The 22509-nt window shown below is 34.7% G+C and overlaps 1 protein-coding gene across 5 annotated transcripts in view; it reads left to right on the top strand.

Annotated features, from left to right (window-relative positions):
- tkv (thickveins) overlaps positions 1-22509 on the top strand; it is a 79833-nt gene that overhangs the window by 53857 nt on the left and 3467 nt on the right. For 3 of the 5 annotated variants that reach the window (XM_066403676.1, XM_066403679.1, XM_066403678.1), the window contains exon 2: positions 22205-22380. In XM_066403676.1, the coding sequence (XP_066259773.1) occupies positions 22205-22380 (176 nt within the window). Of the gene's footprint in view, positions 1-8706; positions 8753-15107; positions 15298-22204; positions 22381-22509 lie in introns of those variants that run through there. The other 2 variants (XM_066403677.1, XM_066403680.1) reach the window with 2 other exon arrangements.

Here is a 22509-nt window from a genome sequence, read left to right as displayed (position 1 = left end):
CACTAACAAATTACAATATTCAGTTTATTGATAGCATGCGCTTCCAGAAATCAGAGATTTAACGATTTTCCAGCTTCTCTCATCTGAAATTAAGATATTTTTCCCCTAAGCACATTGCTATTCGACAAATCGTTCTTCGCCAAGCAATTTCTACCCCCTATTCCTTTTACTAATGGTTTTACGCCCTTGTATTTTTAAAATATGACTCTCCAGACGGACGTATAAGAGGGTGGGACATGATGTATTGAAACGTCTAACTGGGTTATTCCAGTTCTATAGTAAATAGAATTCATTATTTTGTTACTATGTTTTGGGCGGATTTTGTGATAAAACGAAGCTTTTAAATATAAAGTATGTAGGCACTAATTTACGTCAAAACATCCTATACATATACGCGTTATTTTTTATGTCTAGAGAATGGATTTAGTGCTTCAATGATGTTATCGATATTTATTATTTGTGGATTTCACGGTACTGCTTGTAAATAAATAATTCCACGTTTTATGAGTTATCATATTTTAAATCTCATTAAGATAAAACATTATTCGACAATCACGAAGCTACTACATGATGTCGAACCATTTGCCTATCTAGAAAGTATCCACTGCGTCGTTACTAAATCCTTGACAATTTGGATTGAACCAATGAAACTAAATAAAGATTCGATAATAATCTGTTCATAAATATATTTGTTTGCCATATCTATTATCATTTTTATATATGTAAATTAAAGTAAAACAAATGAATCTGAAGTGGTACTGAACTCAACTTACGGGAAAACTCAACACTATAAATGTAAACGCGAAGTTTCTTTTCATTTGTGTCGGTGTAAAAGAGGAATTTGAAAAACAGAGAGAAATTAAAAAAGTCAGGATCAGGAAAATCAATCGTTTTTTCTGAAGAATAATGATGAGAAAGGTAAAAAATAGACCAATTTATAGGACCTTAATTTTGTACGTCATTTGCCTCTTCTTTAGAATTGCGATCCAAATGTTCCCCCAAATGTGTGGATTCTGTGTCTATAGAATAACTAGAATTGGCCTGAATGCATCGTGTTAATATAAGATTTATTCCGAGTGTTTTGTTTATTTTATTACCTACTTAGTTTTTCCAGGGTTTTATTCCTAGGATTTTGAACTTTTTAAAAGAAACTAAGTCCAATGTAATTCCTCCATTTATATTGCTTTTGGGTTCGATTTTATAATTTCGTTTATGTTAATTAATTGTTCACCTCATAATTCACTTTATAATTCAAGTGGAGCACCAACTTATTTGACTATTTATTTTTATCTTGAGAATGGTCAATTTGTGAGGAAAAGATATTTTTGTAAATTTGATAAAGTAATAAAGGAATTTTATGATTTTTATCCGGTCATTTTTATTCTCTTTATTTTTTCCATTTTAGATGTGTTGCAGTTTTCTGTCCTAGTAATTAATTATATTTTAGAACCGCCCCCTTCTAGTGATACACGGCTTAACTTGATCGTCAAGCTACTTGACTTAAAAAATAAAAACAAGCTTGTATAAAACTTCACGTTCAGCATATTACTTACTGTGATAATAGCAGAATAATGCCAAGTAACTCAATAACATTTATTGCTTAGTCGTTTATCGGTTTCGGAGTCCAATAATGAGAAGAATCATTCATTACTCGTCCCTAGATGCATTTTGCACTGCTTACATCACTTCCCATGTTCAACTTTGCGGAAATTTGTTACGCACGCCCTAGAAATACATTACAAACTTTATGTGTATCGAACACATTACAAAATTCCAAATAAAAAAAATCGAGATTACTTGCATTATGTTGATTTCTTCCTTCCGGTGCACTTAGAAAATGCAGTTGATCGATTTTGGAATATCGCTGCTATTATCTATCTTTCATTCATCATTATTTGAATCTAACTTTTCATTATTTATCAACTATCTGAACTCCAAGCCATTCTATTCATAATTTGATCGGCATAATACATTTACTTCTATCGATTGAGAAATCTGCAAACTAATGCCTTTCTCGCGCATTGGCCAAACTGAATACATTCACATTTTACAAACTGCTCGAGGGAGGAATTGCCCAGTAATAATTAAACGGTAACGTAGGCGAATATTTTGTATGCTAATATCGGAAGACGTAAGTCTATTGGCCTCAATCATATGGAAATGAAATAGCGAAGATAGTCGTTAACGACTTATCTAGCAGGAGATTCTCAATTAACGCCAAAACCCACGACCCATGAGTGTTTTATTATTGCCAACGGGTACGATACTCTTTTCGAATTAGAATAACTTTTCTGTAACTATACAGAGTGTCCAAATTTTGTTGTCATTTTTCGTTTTAATCTGTCATTCTTATTATTTTGTTCTTTTATTCTTCTTGCTCTTACTATATTATTATTATAATCTTAAAAATATAATATAAACTTTCGTGTTGGTCGAATAAAATAAGTGAAAAATGTGGTTGCACGGCCTCAAACAGGTTCTTACTGCAAGCAATTCAATTGTTAATTTTCCCAATTATAAGTTTACTCAAATAAAATGGAGGAGGAAATGCATCGTAACAGTAAACAATAACATCATATCGACGCCGGAAATGATATCATCCTTTTATTATGTGCAATCCACATTTATCACGGTTCTCTGCTTATCGCTCTAATATCAGTATCATCAGTATTTTTACGTTTATTTTAACTGATGATATTTGAGGTACATAGGACGATTCTAGATCCTGCATGCCATCCAAAACATATATTTATGTTCCTACTATTGAAAGATTACTGATTGTTGTTCCTCAAAATGATCTTTTCATTTGGAAGCTTATTAGATTATCGCGTTCTTCACGTTATAATTTAATGGCGCCTATGTTACTTTAGATTTCTAATTGCTGGTATAACGTTATGTTTTTTACTGGGTGTTTTTTAACGATAGCCATAGGGATTTCATTGCAATGTATGTTGCTAAAGTAATTCACTCACTTCAGACAGCACAAATCGAGGTATAAACCTTCCTTGCAGAACTCAAGGAGTTTTAAAATAAATAATAATCATTGCACAAAGAAGGTAATTTGAATAATTTTACACCTACCGAACACTTTTCTGGCTCCGAACAACCTTCTTGTAGCCCCTCAAACCCGCGGGCTATGTCTGCGTGAAAGGAGATGAAATTATGCGATACAAAACGGCAGAAAAGGACCAAAAACATCGGTGTGGTTGGCAGACCAAAATTACAACGTGAACACCCTTGCCCACCATAAATTAAAAGGCTGTAATAATCATTTTGAGATTGTAATGTCCGATAAACGGAGGATGTTCAGAATTATACCAGCCACGTTCCGAAATTATGTGAATTCTTTGATTTTTAAAACTTTGAAATTTTTAAGTACTGTGTTGTTTACATTTGCTGAGCTGAAAATATAATGTACGTCAAGAGGTTTCAGTGGTCAAGTTGAATGGCTGAAAGTTGGGACTTCTATCGAGTTCTTCCCCAGGTGTGGTGGGATCTCAGAACGTAGCATTTTGGTTAGAGGTGTCGGGTATAATGATGTATTGATAATGACAGGCGGTGACCGGTTATAAACAGTTTCATTTTTATGACAAATTTATTTTTGTACTTTTTGTTATGGTTTTCACAATGTATTATCTTCATACTGGCAGATAAATTTGAGGGTAATAAATTCAATGTTACTTTGTTTCGATCGTTAAGATAATGGCAGTATACAGGAAGCTCCATAATTAATGTAACAAGTAAACGATAACCTCAAAAGTTTTAAATGTAATATAATTTTTCAATTTTGATTCAGAAGGTAACGATTGTCATCCAGAGACTTCTTTATATGCTTAAAAGTTTATAAGTAATTGTTTTTCGCCTTAGTATTCTTATAATTTAAAATTTATTTAATTGTTGGATATACTCACTCTTTCAATGTGAAAAAAGCATACCGAGGGATAAATCACTACCTCAAATTTTGTATGTCACATTCCAATTTTGCAGTATAATTTTCAACATTATTTTATGTAAGGTAAGCGAGTAAAAATTGCTATGCTTCAACTGAATTTCCAATGATCTTATAGTTGATTTTTAATGTTAGCACGTTGTGTTTTTAGGGATTTCCCGGGGGATTTAATTCAGAGATTAAAATAAAAAATATTTTAATCTTTGGAAAAATTAAGATACCTATTTCGATAAAGAAAGCATCGATGAAATTCTGAGGGGATTCTCTTGCTTTCCTAGAGAAATCTTATTTGACAATACATTAAACATATTAAGCCAAAATAAATTGTTCTAAAAGTGACTAAACTCAACAGGGAATGTGAATTTATGTTCGTTTACTTACCTAAAAGTGACGTAAGCTTTCCTAAAACTACAAACAAACTCATAAAAATGATCTATTTTTTATATGAATTTTTATAGCCGGCCCGAATAAAAACAAAGATTTGTAGGTTGTAATAACATGCACAAGCTGTCCTATACAACAAAATGAGCTTTAGTAGGAAACCAGCAACAAAGTATACAAATTATAAAATCAAGATCTGAAAAAGAACATTATTGCGCAAGTGGCAATATGTATTTTGTCTAAGTAGATATTGATATTGACTGCTTTTGATAGAAATATTTGTTACATTTTTTAAACATTTTATTTATCTTCGAGGCATTTAACCATTATTTAAAATTTTTTTAAATATCTCCTGTATCTTTCATATTTTCTGATAATTTTTGATTCTCCCATTCGCTCACTTTTCTTCCTTTATTTTAAGATATTCTGGGTGACATCTCCTGATATTCTCTCCCATTTTCTGCACTTTTAATGTTAGCTGAATTCTTCATTCAATTCGTTGAGTATTAGGTTACGGCGTGCTTCGGTTCAATTACGGAAGAAGGAAAGGAATTAAAGCATTTCATACTAATCAAATCCAGTTATTGGGGCACGAATCGGTAAGCATTATCAGGTTGGAAGCTTTCCTAAGGGAGGCCTTATCTGCTTTTTCGCCCTGAGGGGTCGGTGTGTATATAACGTGTAGTGACTGGACCAGGACTTTGACAGCGACTGATTATATCCAGTTTGCAGAAGATCTTCTGAAAAACACTCTGTAGTGGTTGTAAAATCAGACGTTCGTTCGTTCTGAACCTTAGGTGCATACAGGCATGGCGAATGACAAGTCCTAGTCCTCCATATTTAATAAAAAATAATTATTTGACTATACGTTGCTAACGGAACGAAAGACCATTACAGCAAAAATACCTTCGTTGTCCCAGCTTAGACCTTTACTATTATGTGAATTTGTTTATGATATGGTTGTAAAAATACTTATTTTCCTCAAACCATAAACCCTGCTTCAGTTTTGTTGACACTATCGATAAGAATTGGGGTAATCATTTCCTGGTCCGGTTTGCCCCTAAAGTGCATACAGCAAAGACCAAAGATAGTGGCTAGTTCAATAATACCCTAAGTTTAGCGGCGCCAGGCATTATTATCATTGGTAGCTACCACACTATAGAAAGGAAGTGGGTACCTCGGAAAATACATGAAATAATATATCCCGAAGTTTAATGGGCTGAGCCATGTGTGAAATGTTTTTCAGAAGAGGTTTTCCTTCGACTATATATATTTTTTGATTTCATCTCCTTAACAAATTCATCATATTTTTTCCTGCAGCATTCCTTATTTCCCAAGTTGCGTTATTTTGAAATGTTGCTGACGGATCCACGGAACGCTATTAAAAATGACAGCACTTCTCGTTTAATTGGAGAAAATATCAAGTTGAGGAAATTGACAGGGAAGTTTTACTGATATCACAAAAATGAAATTAACCGTTATAATTTTTATTTATTACCTTAAATAAAGTTATTGATTAATAGAAATATCGTCAGCAATCGAGGCAATAACCATGTATCATATTTTCCAACATATTCATTAATTTCTTGTCAGTTTCCACTTTTTCGCATAGATTTACTATCATTTCTTACATTTCCATACATTTTTTAATGGTCCGACTGGTGCAAGCGGCTAGGTACTTCAAAAATGAAATAACTGCAAATGATTTTTATCTGTTTATGGCGCCTTCGGACATGCATACCTATGTGATATAATATATCTCAAGATCTATCACATCCGCCGTTGTAGTTAAAATAAGCAAAGAAGCACCTGCGCTATTTAGTGCTTTCGTATTTATAGACTGTCAGCTACTGGTTGTGGCTGAGAATTTTTTTTGGTGGTTTTGTTTTGTCTCATCGTAGCTCCTACACGCTCGGTCGCGAGCGAGACTCACACATCACACTGCCAACTTTAAACTACGGTCGTATATTTTCCTTTTGCATAAAAGTCATAGAGCAACGGGAACATCCTGTAGAAGATTTATGATATTTTAACTTTAGAACGTGGTATTTGGCGGAAGACGTGTGAAAAACTTACAGAAATGATGCTCTAAGTATTTGCGAAGAAATTGTCAGGGGAATCATAGGTTTGCTAATAATATTTTTAAGTTTTAATTTTGGCTAATCTAGTGTTCTATTTGTCCCACTGTATAACAACATTTTGATGAGTTTTTTTCCAGTATTGACAGGACTTCCACTCTTTAATCTCTAACGGCTACTAGATCAATGCACTGGCAGCTTTATCCGAAAGGTAACTGCTGTAGAAACCACAAAACTGAGTCATACTCTGTCTTTATTTCAACGTTGCCCTGGATATTATCGTGTTGGTAAAATTGTCAGGACTTTGGTCTATCGGCCCCTAGGGTATAAGCTACTCCTGCAGGGGGCTCAAATTTTTGCCGCAGATCCTTTCATCATCTTTAAAACATGTCTCAAACTTCCCCGGCGTCTTGAAAATTAAATAAATGTCTGTGTAGACTTTCAGAGCCCGTCGAGATGGCAAATTTTAATGCATACTTTTTGATCCCAGCGGGCCTACAAATTCTAACGACTTATTCTTCTAGGTCTAAGTCAAATTAATCGACCTGTATTTTTAAAATTTTATACTCTTCGGTTCGGTTTTGAACCTCACATGAATACTACAAGCTGAAGCTGAACTTTCTTGACATGGTGTACGAACAATTATTTGTCTTTATTTCAGTTCCTCTACCCACTGCTTCATTCAAGGTTGCCAAGTTTTTAAATGCATCTGTGTCACGAGACCATGCAAAAACTGCATTGTCGTTTTATAGTTTATCTTAATAGTTTTATAGATAGAGTCGGATATTACATGTTTTATTTTTGCGGAACGAGAGCGAAGTTTACATTAAAACCAATTTCACTTCAATTCGTCTCTGGTCTCATTCTCATTTCCGAAATGCGGAATCTGTCCCATTCTTTTCCATTACCAGTCGATTTTAATTGTTCTGAAACATTGCAGCAGCTGCTCTTTGAGAGGGAATTTGTAGAAACCATCTCGGGATTGGAATTGTAATTGAATTTTCACTGATTACTGAGGACAACGCAAACATTCCCTCGACATATATCTAAACTCCAGTATCGATAAAATAACTGAGAAAACTAATTCTCAAGGATATATTTTTGAACAGAAAATTTAACGTCAGAAGAGATAACAATTTTTAAAAAGGCAGCAGCGCTTGTGTCCCTGTAAAATAAAAAATAAATAGTGGTGTTTTCTATTTTATAAAGGTGTTGAGATTGAATGACATCTGGATTTTTTGTGGTTTTATTTTGTTGTCGCCCTCGTTTTACTTCCACTTCTACTAATTCACCACTTGGAGAAATGTCAATTTCGAAATTATTTAAATGCTACGTCAAAAAACTGGTTACATTAATTTCTATTATAAAACTTTGCATAAAGTTATTGATTGTTCCAAAACAATAAATAACCGATTTAATAACCTGGTACAGTATTTACTCATATTTTCTGACATATTCATACCTTACGTACATTTTGCAGGTAATTTTCGTTACGATTTCGTCACATTTCCTTCAGCGATTTACTCCTGGTCTTACACCAATTACTTAAAGTTCTAAGTAAATTATGAACGGCAACATCGCCTTGATGCATCTTCTATAGCTTTTTTTCAAAATAAAACGTGTTTGGGGCGCCAGATGAAAAAAGGTCAGAAGAAGGCCGATTCGGAACGGGACCATGGGGCGCAAACCTAAATCATTTGTACCTCTGACACTTAATTAAAAGTGAAGGTATTTATGCGCGGCTCGACCAGAGGCGTACTAAGCATTTAAATGTTTCAGATATTTTAGTTCAGTACCCACATTTTCGGTCGATAATGAATATAAATCGTGAACTAACCTACACGCACTCAAACTACCGACTACGCACATCCTGCGACAATTATAAGTTATTGTGATATTGAACGATCTATTTTTAGTTATTTTCGTTGATAAACACAATAAAACAATTCAAGTTATTGTTTTAGATAATTACCGAAAATAACTCCTTAAAGTCGTCGTTAAAGTGTTTGTATCACGTGATTAGTTTATGGCCAATCGAAAATCGGGCAGAAAAATGGGTAATCTCTTGTTTTGATTACAGAGTTTTGTATTCAAATTAAGCGTGTCTGATGCGCAGCCTTGAGTGTTCAGTAGTTATCTTTGCATGTAGCAAGGATTAAAACTAAAGTTTGATTTTTTATTTTAATTCTGAGTGAGTGTGTTAACTTGTAATATATAATTTCTACATGTTTTACTTTTCTACGACTTCTATGAATATGGTTTATCTATACCTTCAACTAATGTATTGTTTTGTTCCAGGTAATTTTAGTTCGTGTACTGAATCGTAATGGTTTGATGGAGATAAGTAAGTGTAATAGTATATTATCCACCAAGGTTATAAGGTCATCATTATGACCTGAACGTCTAGTGTAAATACTGAGCGCACAGCACTGATGGATCAAAAGACGTGAGGTTCATTGCATAAGCGCGGTGTCTATGAGATTTTCCACCACTAGATTTTATAAAATTTCAAGAAAATTACTCAAATTAAGCATAAATTAAATCCAAAACACAAAAAAGCAACGTGTCTTGAATCGTGGCAGTACTACCGGTGACGTTTCTTTTTGACATTAACTTTCATGGCAACCATAATCAAAAAACGACGGTATAAGTCAACTTTTTTAAAAATACAATTACATTTTTTTTTACGGCAATTTCAAAATTATTTTCCCAATTAGCGTGATACTTGGATGGACAAATCTACAATTGCTTTTTCGAAAACGAGTACAGTCCTATAGAACAGTCATAAGAAAAACAAACCATCAAGAAAGATGGTTTTAGATAACCAAAATATTCCATAGGAAATGTACCTTCATAATTATTGAAAATTTCATTAATAAAACTTTGATATGCTGTACCCCGAAAATCCCAGCTTTCCAAACACTAGTTTATTAATGAAATTGGATTTATTTATTTTAGTTTAACTCGTTCGGACCAGTACTTTTCGAGCGACTATTACAATTTTACCTTCAAGGTGAATACTCTTCTGCCCCTGTGTTCTCGGAATATATTTTTTTACGAAAACAAATTTTCCACATTCAGATGCGTGCGAGAAAGTGCGCATTTCTGGACGCGAAGAGGAAAATAATTTTTTCACCGTTTCAACAGCTTTAACCTGTTGTAAACTGCCACCATCGTCACCACTTACCTCCATCGTAAAATACTACAAAATAACTTTGAATTACATATTTGTCAGTCAAGTGGCCCTAATGTCCGTTTGTTTGTAGAAGATATTAGACATTTTATGCATCTGTACACTCGTAAAAAGTGTCTTAATTTGTTAGCAATTGCCAGCTTGACTGATATATTCCTGTGCACAATCTATGCATTGTCCCGCTTTTGAAAAATCCACAATGTAGAAATATGAAAATAAACTGTGGGTGTTGTGTACAGCTGTTTCACTGAATAAATAATTTCCCATTCATAGTTTCTTGTAAATTGCGTTACGTTTATTTTTCGACGAGGCGTAATCTTATCTTAATTGCTTTGGAATTTCAAATACCCTGTTTATCAGTTCCTAACAAAACACATTGTACCTCAGTAAAGTAGTCTTGAAGCCATTTTGCCCTGCGGTTCCACAAGGTAACATCGAACAAGAATTTTCTAATCGTGCGGCAAAATCGGCGTCTAAAGCGATTTCAATGTTGTAAAAGTTGTGCAGGAAAATATTTATAAATAGTAATCTAATGTTCAATGATAATGACATTATTAGAGCTATACAAGCGCGTTATGCAAAACAACTGACACACCTGTGGTCGCAGCTGCGGTAGATTCTGATTTTTCCTTATGATGCGTTGCCAGCGAAATTCCATTCGCTGCTGAATGTAAGTCATGCGTTCACTTTGCCATTCGGCTGGTATGATTCTTTGAATAATGCAATTCATTTGCGATTTGAAAAAGCATAATACCGGCTAAGTGGTATTTTATTGGAATCAATTAAGGAATGTAATTTGAAAGAAATTCCATCATAAACTGTGCGGTTATTATTAACGGTCATTCCGCGTACTAGTAAACTAACACCAAACTGTCCTAAGGGCACCAGATGCCGGTTGACTGATTTCAAGAATTATAGCTTCTAGGTTCTGCTCCTATTATTTGATCTTCGAAATCGAAATGCGAGTCCGCGAAATTGTTGTTAAATGGATTGATATTAAACAGAAATCGTTTTATATGGAAAAGTTGAAGGCAAAACTTACTCGAATACTAAACGATATGAAGCTTTCGAGATAAGAGCGCTTATCCGATTTAGATATCGTTCATCTCTAAAGAACCAAGCGACATTCGCATATTTTACCCCATTTTGGGATCTTCTTTGAGCTCAGTTTATTTACTATATTTAAGGACATTTCTTTCCAATTTTAAGCTCTTTGCGACCTTTGTTTCACGATTTTATCATCCTCCCTTTCTACATTGGACCGAATTCAATTGGTGGTGACTGCATAGCTATTTTCAACTTGACTTCTAATGAGTTTTAAGTCATCGTCTTTACTGCATTTATTTCTTATTTTATCCGGTTTTTAACTCGAGTTCTGTTCTAATTTTTCTATCTGGCTAGGAACTCAGTGTTCTCCTTCACCGTATGTCTAACGTAAAGTTTTCATCCAATTTTAAGCTTTTGTTGAAATATTAGTAGCTTTAAGCCTATCATTTTATTAAGTTTTATCATGTCATACACGTTTTTAGCCCCCGTTTGAGCTCTAAACGTTTCCAAATCTAAGCCTTTGTTTCTTGTTTAATTCCAGAATTTTAGTAGGAGGAAAATTGAAATTGGGATGAAATTCAGATGAAATTCAGATCAGACGAAAGCTGTTATTTCGAACGAAAGCTGGATTAAGATTTAGGTGAAACCTGAGATCAAAACAATTAAGGTCAATTCAAACACATCAGTCTCGTCACGTCACTGTGACGCCACAGGACTGATGTGTTTGAATCGACCTTTAGATGGCTAAAATTAGGAAAAAACTGTGTAGTTTAGTAGTTGGTTGTAGTAGTCGAGAAACTTAATTGTCAATCCGTAGTTTGGCAGTGAAAATCGTTCTGTTGAATAATTGCCAAATGTGTTTATTTAGTACCTGAGCTTGTCGAACCGAGCATCCCGAGCATTTTTGTAATAAGTATGAATTGTGCACACCCTTTACCATCACCTCAAAGGAGAAGGTACACAAGAAAAACATAAAGGACCTCTTTGTTGCGGCCTGCGCGTATAATGATCTTTTATTCAGTAGTGGGCCCAGGCGAGACCTCAGACACAAGGCGCCACAGGTATCCCAACAGTTTTTAAGACTGCCAGTATTTCGACTTGCATTATCAGGGGCGCGACCCAAAAAATTAAATCTGATCAAATAAACTCCTATCTAACGTTTTAATTCCAAGTCGGATCTGTTAATTAAATAGCGTGTCTGGCATCGCTTAAAATCGTGAAAAACTTCTCGAATGACGTCGGGAAGCGCCGAAGAAAACCACCTCTCTCACATCAGCAAGAAAACGCCGAGAAGGCTCCGGCATTTGTGCCATTTGATTTGGCGTCTAATTTTAAATAAATATCTTGCGTGTAGAAACAATTTCAAATTAAAATCGCATTGCTACGCCTATGTTCCGAACCCAGAGAATTAGATCGGGAAGAAGATATGTGTCCGAGACTGGGGAGAGGATGAAACCGGCATATGGAATCTTGATATGAAATCCGAGCTGAGGTTGACTTGTAACATTTTTACACATTAGGGATTTCAGAATTCTTACCCACGTACATAAGACACGCTAAAGTTTTTCAGTTGGAAGACGACTACATACCATAACGGGTAAATAGGGTATTTAGGGAATGGTGTCAATTCGATACTGATATTCGTCGTATTTGAGTTGTCGTAATAGTATATCGAGTCGTACGAGGAAAATAAGATACACTTAAGTGCAAACAGTCGTCAGTAATATCACGACAATGTGAAATCTATTTACAATCATAGTAGATTTATTAGCTTCGCAAATAATTTCACACTCTAATACAGTGTGTATCGTTTTTTTCTCTCCTCATTGGGAGTAAAAACTGTCACTTTTATAGCAACAGATGGGCAAATTTTTAGACTAGACCGTTTGGTTCCGATTTGATGAGCCATCTCCACATTTATGGTCAGATACTTGTATTTTTTGAAATTCAAATTTTATACTCATAGTCAAAAAAACGATATCCGCCAGTTTTTTGTATCTCAAAGAGGAAATAAAAACAGTTTGAAGGCAAATCTAAAATTAGTACTAAATTGTCTAAAATCTTTACCATTCAACGTATACGTATGCAGAGAACAGAAAATAGGAAGGTTTTAGCTAATCGTTAGTTGATTCGACTTTTTTGTTCTCTGCTGAAGTTTGAGAATTATTTTTCATATTATTTCCCGTAACATTTTAGCAGTCTTTTGAATTATTTTTAATATGTTTCTGTTAATCTTTCTAAATTCTGAGATACTATTTGTTGAAAAGTAATGACAATTAATAATACTCGAAAACCCGATACAAGTGGTATATCGAGGTAAGAGAACGAAAGCATGGTAACTAATATTTTGTTCTCTAACCTTTAGTTTATCAAAAGTTCAACTTAAACAGACCAAAACCTGAATACAATGGAACGTTTAGCTCTGCCATTATTGTAAAGTGTGGCGGGTACTGCAACAATTGCAGATTACGCCACATTCGATACAACTAGCATTTCGCCCGACTAGTTAGTTACCAGATAACCTGGTTGAGCAACCATCGAAACGGGTCAATCGAAATAAAATTGTAATTACTCCCACGGTGACCAGTAAATTATCTATAATGTATTACGTTTAATGAATATGAATAATGTGTAGTAAATATTGTATTTTATCTGTTGCACTGAAAAGACTACAGTTGCTGAAGTAGTAAGGTGATAAGAACGCCAACAGATTGGACTATTTGCTAAAGAAGGCAGGTCAACAACTGCAACTGTAAGAAAACCCCAAGTAATCTGAGAGCGACGACGACACGCGAAAAAAATGTGTGAAAATGTTAAAAAAAATTTGTTAAATTGCCGAAAACGTGCATTGTGGCGAAAATACACCCCTCAGTATTCATTGAATTCCACACCCGCCAGTTCCTTCACCTCAGAAAGGACGATAACAATTGGAATAAATATAGTTTTGTTAGTTTTTTTAAAAGTTTAATTAAAGAGTCAATAAGGTTCTTTTGTATTTTTATACCAGGTCAGGTTATATCAGCAGTACGACCTTGCCTTTAAAATAAAGTGCAATAGACACCACAACGTCGGCGTTGAGCTCTAATAAATAGGTACTTATAAATGCAGACAAACATGTACCTCGGGCACATTTGTTATTATATCACTATACTTTTAGAAAATTAATTTGTTTAGCGTCAACACAGTATAAAAACAAAGTGATGTAGGTAAATCTGATGCTAATCCGACGCATATCCTGGATTATATATCCGACATTTAAAGCAGATTAAAGCAATCACTGGCAATTTACATAAATCCAAATAGGTAAGCACATATGGATCTAACGATATGTTGCTGAATTATGGCTTAAGCTCGGGTTCTGTTAAATCCGAATGTTATATACAGACAAAATCACAATATCATCTAAATAGGAAAATCAAGGGAAACTATTTTCGAAATTTACGAGAATCAGGTTTAGGAAAACCAATCTTAAGCCGTGATGCAACAACTTGGCCTAATACTCGCATATCATACGCGATTGTCAGCACTACCATCGTTAGGTATTGTGCATTGCTATGGTTAACAGTCCGATTATTTCCCTAATTTTGTAACAGAATAGATATAGAGTACAAGCACTCTTCCCAAACTGCTTTAATAGCCGGGTACTAAAGTTCTACTGACACAGAGCTTTGCTCTAAGACCCTCCCAAAGACGATTAATTTTGAAACACTGGGTACTAATAATGCAGACCCGCTTTAGCTCAGACGCCAATACCAGTCGTGAGTTTTGGTACTGATACTTTAAACGTTAAAATTTTGACATGATACTGTGGATTTTTTCGATATGATTTAGTGCCACTTTTGTCTATCCATTACAATCTTCCTAAATTAGCTACTTGGTACGATAAAATTGGGCACCCATATAATTAGGTTTTCCATATTACGTTTTTTTTTTTAATTTTTGAGTGTCGAATTTACTAAAGAATGTAAATTTTTATGCTTTCTAAGAGGTCTGGAGATGATTTTTTTAAATTTCTGAGTAAGACCAATTACCAGGAAGTATATTTTAGAAATTTCTTAGTCACCCCTAAATATCAAATTTCGAAACAAATCACAGTAAATTGTGAGACTTTCTGCGATTTTAATAAGTTTTTGTTTTAATTTCTGTGTACATAAAAGAAAATTCTCATGTAGAAAGTGAATCCTTAATTTTTCTGCACTTCTTGAGAATTCGATCATCAGTCAGTAAATTTTAGAAATTTGCCAACAGTGTCTTCCCATTTGGTTTTTCTGAGTAACTCACTAATCGCTAACCAGCCGTAAACCTCTGAGCGTATATTCTCTTTGAATTTCATTAGTGATGGACATATTAGCGTTGGTACTACCTCTAATATCGTATCTCAAAGACACTGCAGTGCAAAAACTGTCGATCAGTGCCAGTGCTGTACCCTCGTCGTATACCTGACTACGAGAAGAGGCAAAGGCTGTTCAACATCTTGGAGCCAAGAAAGCAGAATCGAGCTTTCAGTCGTGGTATTTCCTTTCATGAAACGACATATAGTATCGTTTTCTAGTGAATATTCCATGTTAAAAAGTGCAAAAAAGCCTTAAAAGTGTCGGGTTGTGGTTGAAACGTTCGCGTTATGTATGTGACGGACTCTACATGGATTGGTGAGTTGTTTTCCACCTCTCTTATGGTAATTTGAAGGCCTTGATTGGACCGTGAACCCGAATTTTTTTATTCGTATTTGTTTGTTGTGTTTTTCTCGCCGATGGCCAAAAGCTTAATTTCCTACGAGCTTTTGTCAAAGAAGACAGTCGCAATTTAGCTGTTGGACGCCATATGGTACTAACATAGAAGGAAAATGTATACACCCAGCAAGTTGGCGATGATCGGTAGTAATTTATTGCTGTCTTTAATCAAATGGGAGAATTTATGGCAGCAATGTGTCTCTGGTTTGTCCTAAATGAAGTCTGATATATTTTTATCCGCCAACTGAAATACCTACGGTTCGTTTCTCAATAAATTCGTTTTATTGTGGAATTCTTGCTAACGCCATCCAGATAATATTTTTCATTGCAAACTTTATATATTCTCAATTCTTTTTCTTCTGAAAATAAACTGACGTTCCTGGAAAGACGTCGATATCCCGCAACTTTTGCAAAGAGTTTTGCTCTGATGGACCGTGATAGGTTCGAGGAAAGATATAAAGAACGAGCTCAAGAAACAGTAACTTGGATACTTTCTTGTACAAAATAGTTATTTTTTTACAAGGAAAAAGTGGTAATTTACTGCCGCAGTTTCATAACTCAGTTGAAGACAAGGCCATGAAGTAAGCTAAGGTAATAACTACGTTTTCGCCGAGTAATACTCAACTCGTAAATTTTGATATCCATAAAAAATGTGTTTCTGTTACAATAACAGCAATGTGACATACAAACTCGTTACGTGTGTCTTGTCATAGATACGAGGGCCGAGATTATCAGAACCGAGCTTAAACCACGATTCAGCCACTCGGCCTCAGTGTATTAATGATGGCGATTAATAATCGAAGCGGTTTAACGTGTGAGCGAAGCGAGTGCGTTAATAGAATTGAGATTATTAATCACTCATTGTTACACGAGTTAGTTACAATGACTGCAGATGTTGGGCCGGGTTCTTGAAGAACATTTAATTTTAGGTTGCACGTAAATAAAATAATTGATAATTCAAAGTTGAAAGAAAAATTTGAGAGCTACGCATGGTATTGCTGGAAGAATTCATGTGACCGATTTAAAAAACTCGAACTCGATGACATACCTGTGACATGAAGCAGGGAGACAGATGATAAAAACTAAATATTTTGCAGTCTGTGTCTGTCTATTGAGTAAGCGTCAAGTAGGACAACAATACCGTGTTTGCTAACCTTGTGTATACTTGGCTGCTTATAAGAAAATCATGCATTAAATTTAAACAATTGAAAAGTTAAGTGTTAAAATGGATTATTAACTTAGATTTTGTATATATTAAACAAACATGTTAATTGGCAGTAGACAGAAATAGTTGTTTAGGGAACAAGTCTTTAATAATCGAGAGTGTTCAACGCGTGAGCGTAGCGAAAGTTCAGATTATTAATTGATCATTAATATACCCGTTATTTATAATATTTTTCCGTAGACTGCATGGCAAAAAAACCAAGAAGTACTGCATTTCTACTTGCGTACGTGTTCACGGATGCTACAGAATTAATACTTTCATAGGAAACCGCTTATAAATTGGAAAAAATTTGCATGTGTAGCTTTGAACGAGGTAATACATTTATGTTTAAAATTTCAATTCAGTATTTCCAGAACTGAAAGAGCTGTGAAATAACTTTTTTCAAAAACTGCAAATTTTACAACCTGTCTCGGTAACGAAGTAGGTTTGTAGTTACAAAGTGTCCCGAAATTCATTGGTTAAAGTTAACCAAATGCGCAAAAGTTAACCAGCGAAATATTCAATCAAAAATATAAAGGCTCTTGGACCCGGAATCTATAATAACATGTGAGAGTGAGAATGAAATTTTTGACCAATTAACCCAATTAAGAGTATATATTAAGATCACTGAATAATAAATCATAAAAATTTCGTTACAATTTGTATGAGAACGAGTTACAATTTGTTGTTAAAACTTAGAGGATGGTTCCAAAGATAAAACTTTAAAAAATATATTTTGGCGTAAATTTTATAGCTTCGAAACACATAATAGAAAAAATTACGACTACAACCTATCATGATACAGGGCGTCCCAAAATAAACAGGATGTCGCTAATTCCTGAGCTGAAAATAGGTCCATTTACCTCAATTCACCCATTTGTTTACTACTTTTATAGACTAGAATTACCTTTAAGCTTTGTAAGATTTTTTGACTCTTACTACTTTTCATCGTAAACGAAAAGTGTCCAGAATTGTATATTATTTAAATAAATTAAGAAAACTTGACTTGCCGAATTTGTTATTTTTACCAGCATCCACTTATACATATATTAAAATTAATTGGCTATTTTTAATAATTGTTCAAGGTTCAAAAACATTCTGATATTGAAGTATAAGTTAAACAAAATCGAGAATGAGAATGTGACTATAATTTATGAAAACGTCGAATTGATTTAGAACGATGCAGAATTTGAAGATACAGGAAAAGATCGTAAAACTATAAGAAAAACTAATTTTTAATTCAATTTTAAATCACTCTAGTGCGAAAACGAAACAATTTAGTACATATGTAAATTGAGCTAAATAGGCCTTTTTTCACCTTAGTGATTAACAATGTTCTGTTGTCCGTATTGTTCTGGTATACCACGTATGAGCAGTAAACCATAAAATGATCTTTTCTAAGGATTCCTGATACACTGACCTAAAATCCTGGAATACTGCGTAAAAAAAGATGAACGGCCACTATTACCAATTACTCATAGGTCAAATATGGTCAACTGGTCCCGACTATGAGAACGACATTGCGTGACAGTCAATTTTTGTGAAAATTCTTAGACGCAGTCTTGTACAGTTAGAAACTTGATCAAACCAGACTGTGACTTTTCACCGCCAAACAAAGGAGAACTATCTCTAGCTGGTACCGTTAGAACAATAGCGAACCTCCTAAAGCAGTTCAAACATGAGTTATTTGCATTCGATATCGGATAAACCTAATCGGGTATCTGGGAACGTATTTTGCAAGCAGGTCTTGTTGAATAATATTTGTAAACACACGGAATAACTGGGCAAAATTGAGAAATTTAATGACTGTATCAGGATTACTCAGACAAATCCAATACTTGACTGGCTCCGCGTGTAGGTCAACCGAACCTGATAAAAATCAACCGATTTTTATGGTCTCGGGGGAACAAGAACCCGAAGCAATTTCAACAGTCATTGAACCGAACAGCTTATAAATTTAGATTGGGGTATTCATGCCTGAATAACACCAACCAACCCAAGTTATTTGAATTTCAAAACGCTCTTTGATCCTCACAAAGGCTCCCTTCAAATTCTTTTAGTTCCACTTTGGTCTAATTAGGATGCCTTAATTACCTTTTTTTTTTTTCGATGCACCTTTTCTAAGGCCGAGTATCCAACATCAGAAAAGCTGATGATAGTTAGATTTAGACTTACTTATCTATGGTTTTGATCTCGGCAAAGGGCAAATTTCGTTATTAACACTGCAACATTATTCTTCAATATTGCCCATTTTCGGGATATTACAGGTATCAACATTTTTTCACATATTCGACAATGTTTTTTTCAAATATACCGTTTTCTATATTCTTTTACATTTTCCTTTTATTATTTTATCATATTTTCTAGAATTAACATGAATTCTCCGACATTTCATTTAATTAAATTTTTACTAGAAAACAAATTGAGAATTTCATCATACGTATTTAACTACATGTAACTTATATGGGCGAGAACTTATTTCTGCGTCACTGTGTAGTTAGTTCGATTAATTTGACGCTGGATTCGACGTCATTATGCAAATGTAAATTAAAAATTTATGAGCCTCCTCTAGAATGTAATTAGTCAAAGACCAAATTAAATGGCTGTGTGAGGTACTGAAATGGGATGTCCCATATGTTGTACTTAATTATTTTAGAGCCTCATTATTATTATTTTTTTTAGATCTTGGGGTTTAGGTTTGCACCTCGTTAGGCAGCCTTAACAACAACAAAGCACTAAATAAAAAAATATGTCAGCAGAAAAGCGACATTGTGAAAGCTGAAAAAAGAAGAGAAAATTTATGCACGTTCCACATTGTTATACATTCCATAAATATTTTGTACCGATAATTAAGGAAATTCTGTAGCGTAGTCTTTAAAGCACCATAAAGTTACCTAGATAAATATCCGTGAAAATGGGAGTAGCTTCGAATTGATGCTACTGAAAACCACAAATGATGAGGTAAATTCTCTTCTTTGTTGGCCTCGATAGTGATGCACTAGATAAACCAGCCATAAATAAATGTCCCCAACGAAACTTGTACACAGCAAAAAAATTGTTATTTCCATGTATTATACCTTCTGGATCAAACATTCAAGTGAAAACAAAATAGGCTGATAAATTGTTCCATGTTAGCATAGTTATTTTTAATGCCGAAAACTTTCATGTGCATCAATCATCGGAAATCCTGTTTTCGCCATGGTTCTATTAGTCCCGATTGTAAGTATGCCAGATTGCCATTCAGAAACATCATTAGACCTGCCACCATCCATCATCGCTCATAAACTCGATGAGCTATACTTTTAAAAGTGAATTTCATTTCATATAGGATTGATTCAGGTGGGTGAATATATTGATACGTAAATGTAACAAAAAAAAAGCACGTACATGATATACGAAATAATTTGAATCTCTAAGGCAGTGGTGACTTCTTAGCTAACGATGGTTGTGACCAAAGTTAGAAAAAGTTTAGAGTTAATGAGATCATCATTTGCTTATAATAGCCTGTTGCCTTTTACTTAATGGTGTTTTAGATCTTTGCATGAACAATCAACCATAAGCGCGATTCGGCAACGGATAGATAATGTCACCAAGGTAGTAAGTATGAACAATCACGTCGTATTTTTCAGTCGTATGATCTTTCCCTTCAGACATGCTGAGTAAATATCTTCGAAATTTCAAAATTATACCACTTGCGTTTCTTCAACTGTAGTTGATACGATTTCCAACAATTTTCACTCTACGAATGTAACGAAGAATGTTCTACTATAAGTAACTATCACGATACTTCCAACTTTGTCTTTTTTTTTTGTTTAAGAGAAGAAAGCTCTAATAGACTAGACGTGTGAAAGTGTCAGTGATGGGTAAAACCATAATTTTCGGTAAGTGTTCCAATTATTTCACCGAACCACATATTTGCACTTACATTTTGCCTATTAAGGTGGAAAGTGCTAGAGACGGGTAATCTCTATAAAATTAATGTCGTTACGTTTTCCGGCACAAACTTTCTGGCAATTTAAACGGCATATACATTTTCAATGCTTTCAGTGAAATTTTTATGCCCACCCTATTTTTTTGAAAATCCACGATACATTTCTAATTTGCTTAAGTATTTCAAGTTCCTGGCAGAAAACAGAACTCCTTTGGACCGTTTGGAAACGTGTTAGCAGCTCAAATTATTAAGGATCACGTTAGTGTAAAATTTGTTAATTTCGTTCTAGAATGCAAAATTTTGAATCACAAGTTAAACATGAAATCTGCCATGTTCCGAAATTCAACTTAAACTGTCCTACTTAAACTAAAATTAACATAAATTGAATAATGAAAACAAGTCCTACCTACTGAGAACTATCCACCCAAAGCATTAAGTAAGCATTTTCGGCTACGTGCTTGACGGTAGTGAGATACCTCATTAGCGACTCTGATTTCTCCTTTGTTTCCAATTTGTGGGAATTTACCATCCACAATGAACTTTGAATTAATCAACTCGGTTAACAAAAGTTGGTCATGTTCCCACTTACCCCCGGACATACAACTTTTAGCCCCCCAAGTGTCTGGCTATAATGCCACTATAGCTCTGCGAGGGAACAAGGGCTTTCGCCTTGCAGGTAGTGCCGACGTTAAGGGGCTTGCAGTGCCAAGTGACTATTCACTTTCTGATCCCCAATTCTGGCTCCCTATAAAATCATACTTTTTTACCGCTTTTTTTTATTGTGTGTTTCTAGCCAGTAAATGTTCCTTAGTCGTCTATTTCGCTTCGTCACCTGCAATGGCAACGATGAGCATTATCGAAAATTTGCGTTAATATATAGATAGCTAACGATCGTTTATTATAACTAAGTTTACACATGTTGCAAATTAGCATTCCGTTCTGTGTTCAAAACTCATAAATTGTAACGCAAATATGTTAAACAAAAATGTTTTTGGGTGTGTTTGCTAAAAAAATGTTTGGTGTGGTAAAATGCAGTCCACCCCCAGAAAATGTCTCCCGGTTGTGTAATAACTTTGATAAGTCGACGTCTCTTAAAGTTTGGCACGGTTTAGATTTGGATCGAATATCTTTCAGCTGTAGGAGCTGAGAGGACGTATTAATTTATCGAGATGTCTCAAAATTCAACAGTCTGCATCTCAGAAACGAAGCGCTTTCCGCGGCGATTTCTGATGATACGTATTCATAGCACAGGCTTGCCTTAGTTTTCCCTTTAAAGGGTGTTTAGTATGAACTAACGCACCCTGTATATTTGTTTTTAACATTTATCTGGTTTCGGCCTCAACTGGTTTGATTTTAGCATTGGGCTCGCGATAATATTTGTTATTCCTGAACGGCTATTTAATAACCTATTTACGAAAACGCCCACCTCATCAAAAACACACATTCACATGGAACTAAATAATCCTGAAATCCACTGTCATAAAATCATATTAAACCATCCGTATTCATTCTCCTCCCACAACAACTTTATATCGCTTCTCAGTGCGTGTTCAATTTATTTTACAGTTATCAAATACACAATTATTATTTGAAACATATGGTTTGTCATATTTCTCCTTAGTTGGAAGCAGGCCGACATTAATGTATTTTATGGGTTATATGACTAATTTGCTATTATTTCTTTATTACAGTGAGGAGGCAGTGCTACTGCGAAGGACACTGTCCAAATGGAGATTCCAATGGGACATGTGAAGTCCGGCCAGGTGGGAAGTGTTTCGCAGATGTTGAAGCATACTTTGATGATGGAGAGGAGTATCCGGTGCTGCGGTATGGATGTCTTCCGCCTGACGGGGGCAGCTTGATGCAGGTTGGTATCATCTCGATGTTTTTAGATCGTGCAGATCCAATGTTGTACTAAAGCTGAAGCTAACGCTCACGATTTCGCCAAAAACCTCAGGGTTTATCATTACTCAAAATGGAATACCCATCAGCTTTA

The sequence above is a fragment of the Euwallacea similis genome, chromosome 30 (genome assembly GCF_039881205.1).
Source record: "Euwallacea similis isolate ESF13 chromosome 30, ESF131.1, whole genome shotgun sequence".
Lineage (NCBI taxonomy): Eukaryota > Metazoa > Arthropoda > Insecta > Coleoptera > Curculionidae > Euwallacea > Euwallacea similis.
Note: the sequence above shows the minus strand (reverse complement) of the source record. Positions and strands in the feature narration are given on the sequence as shown.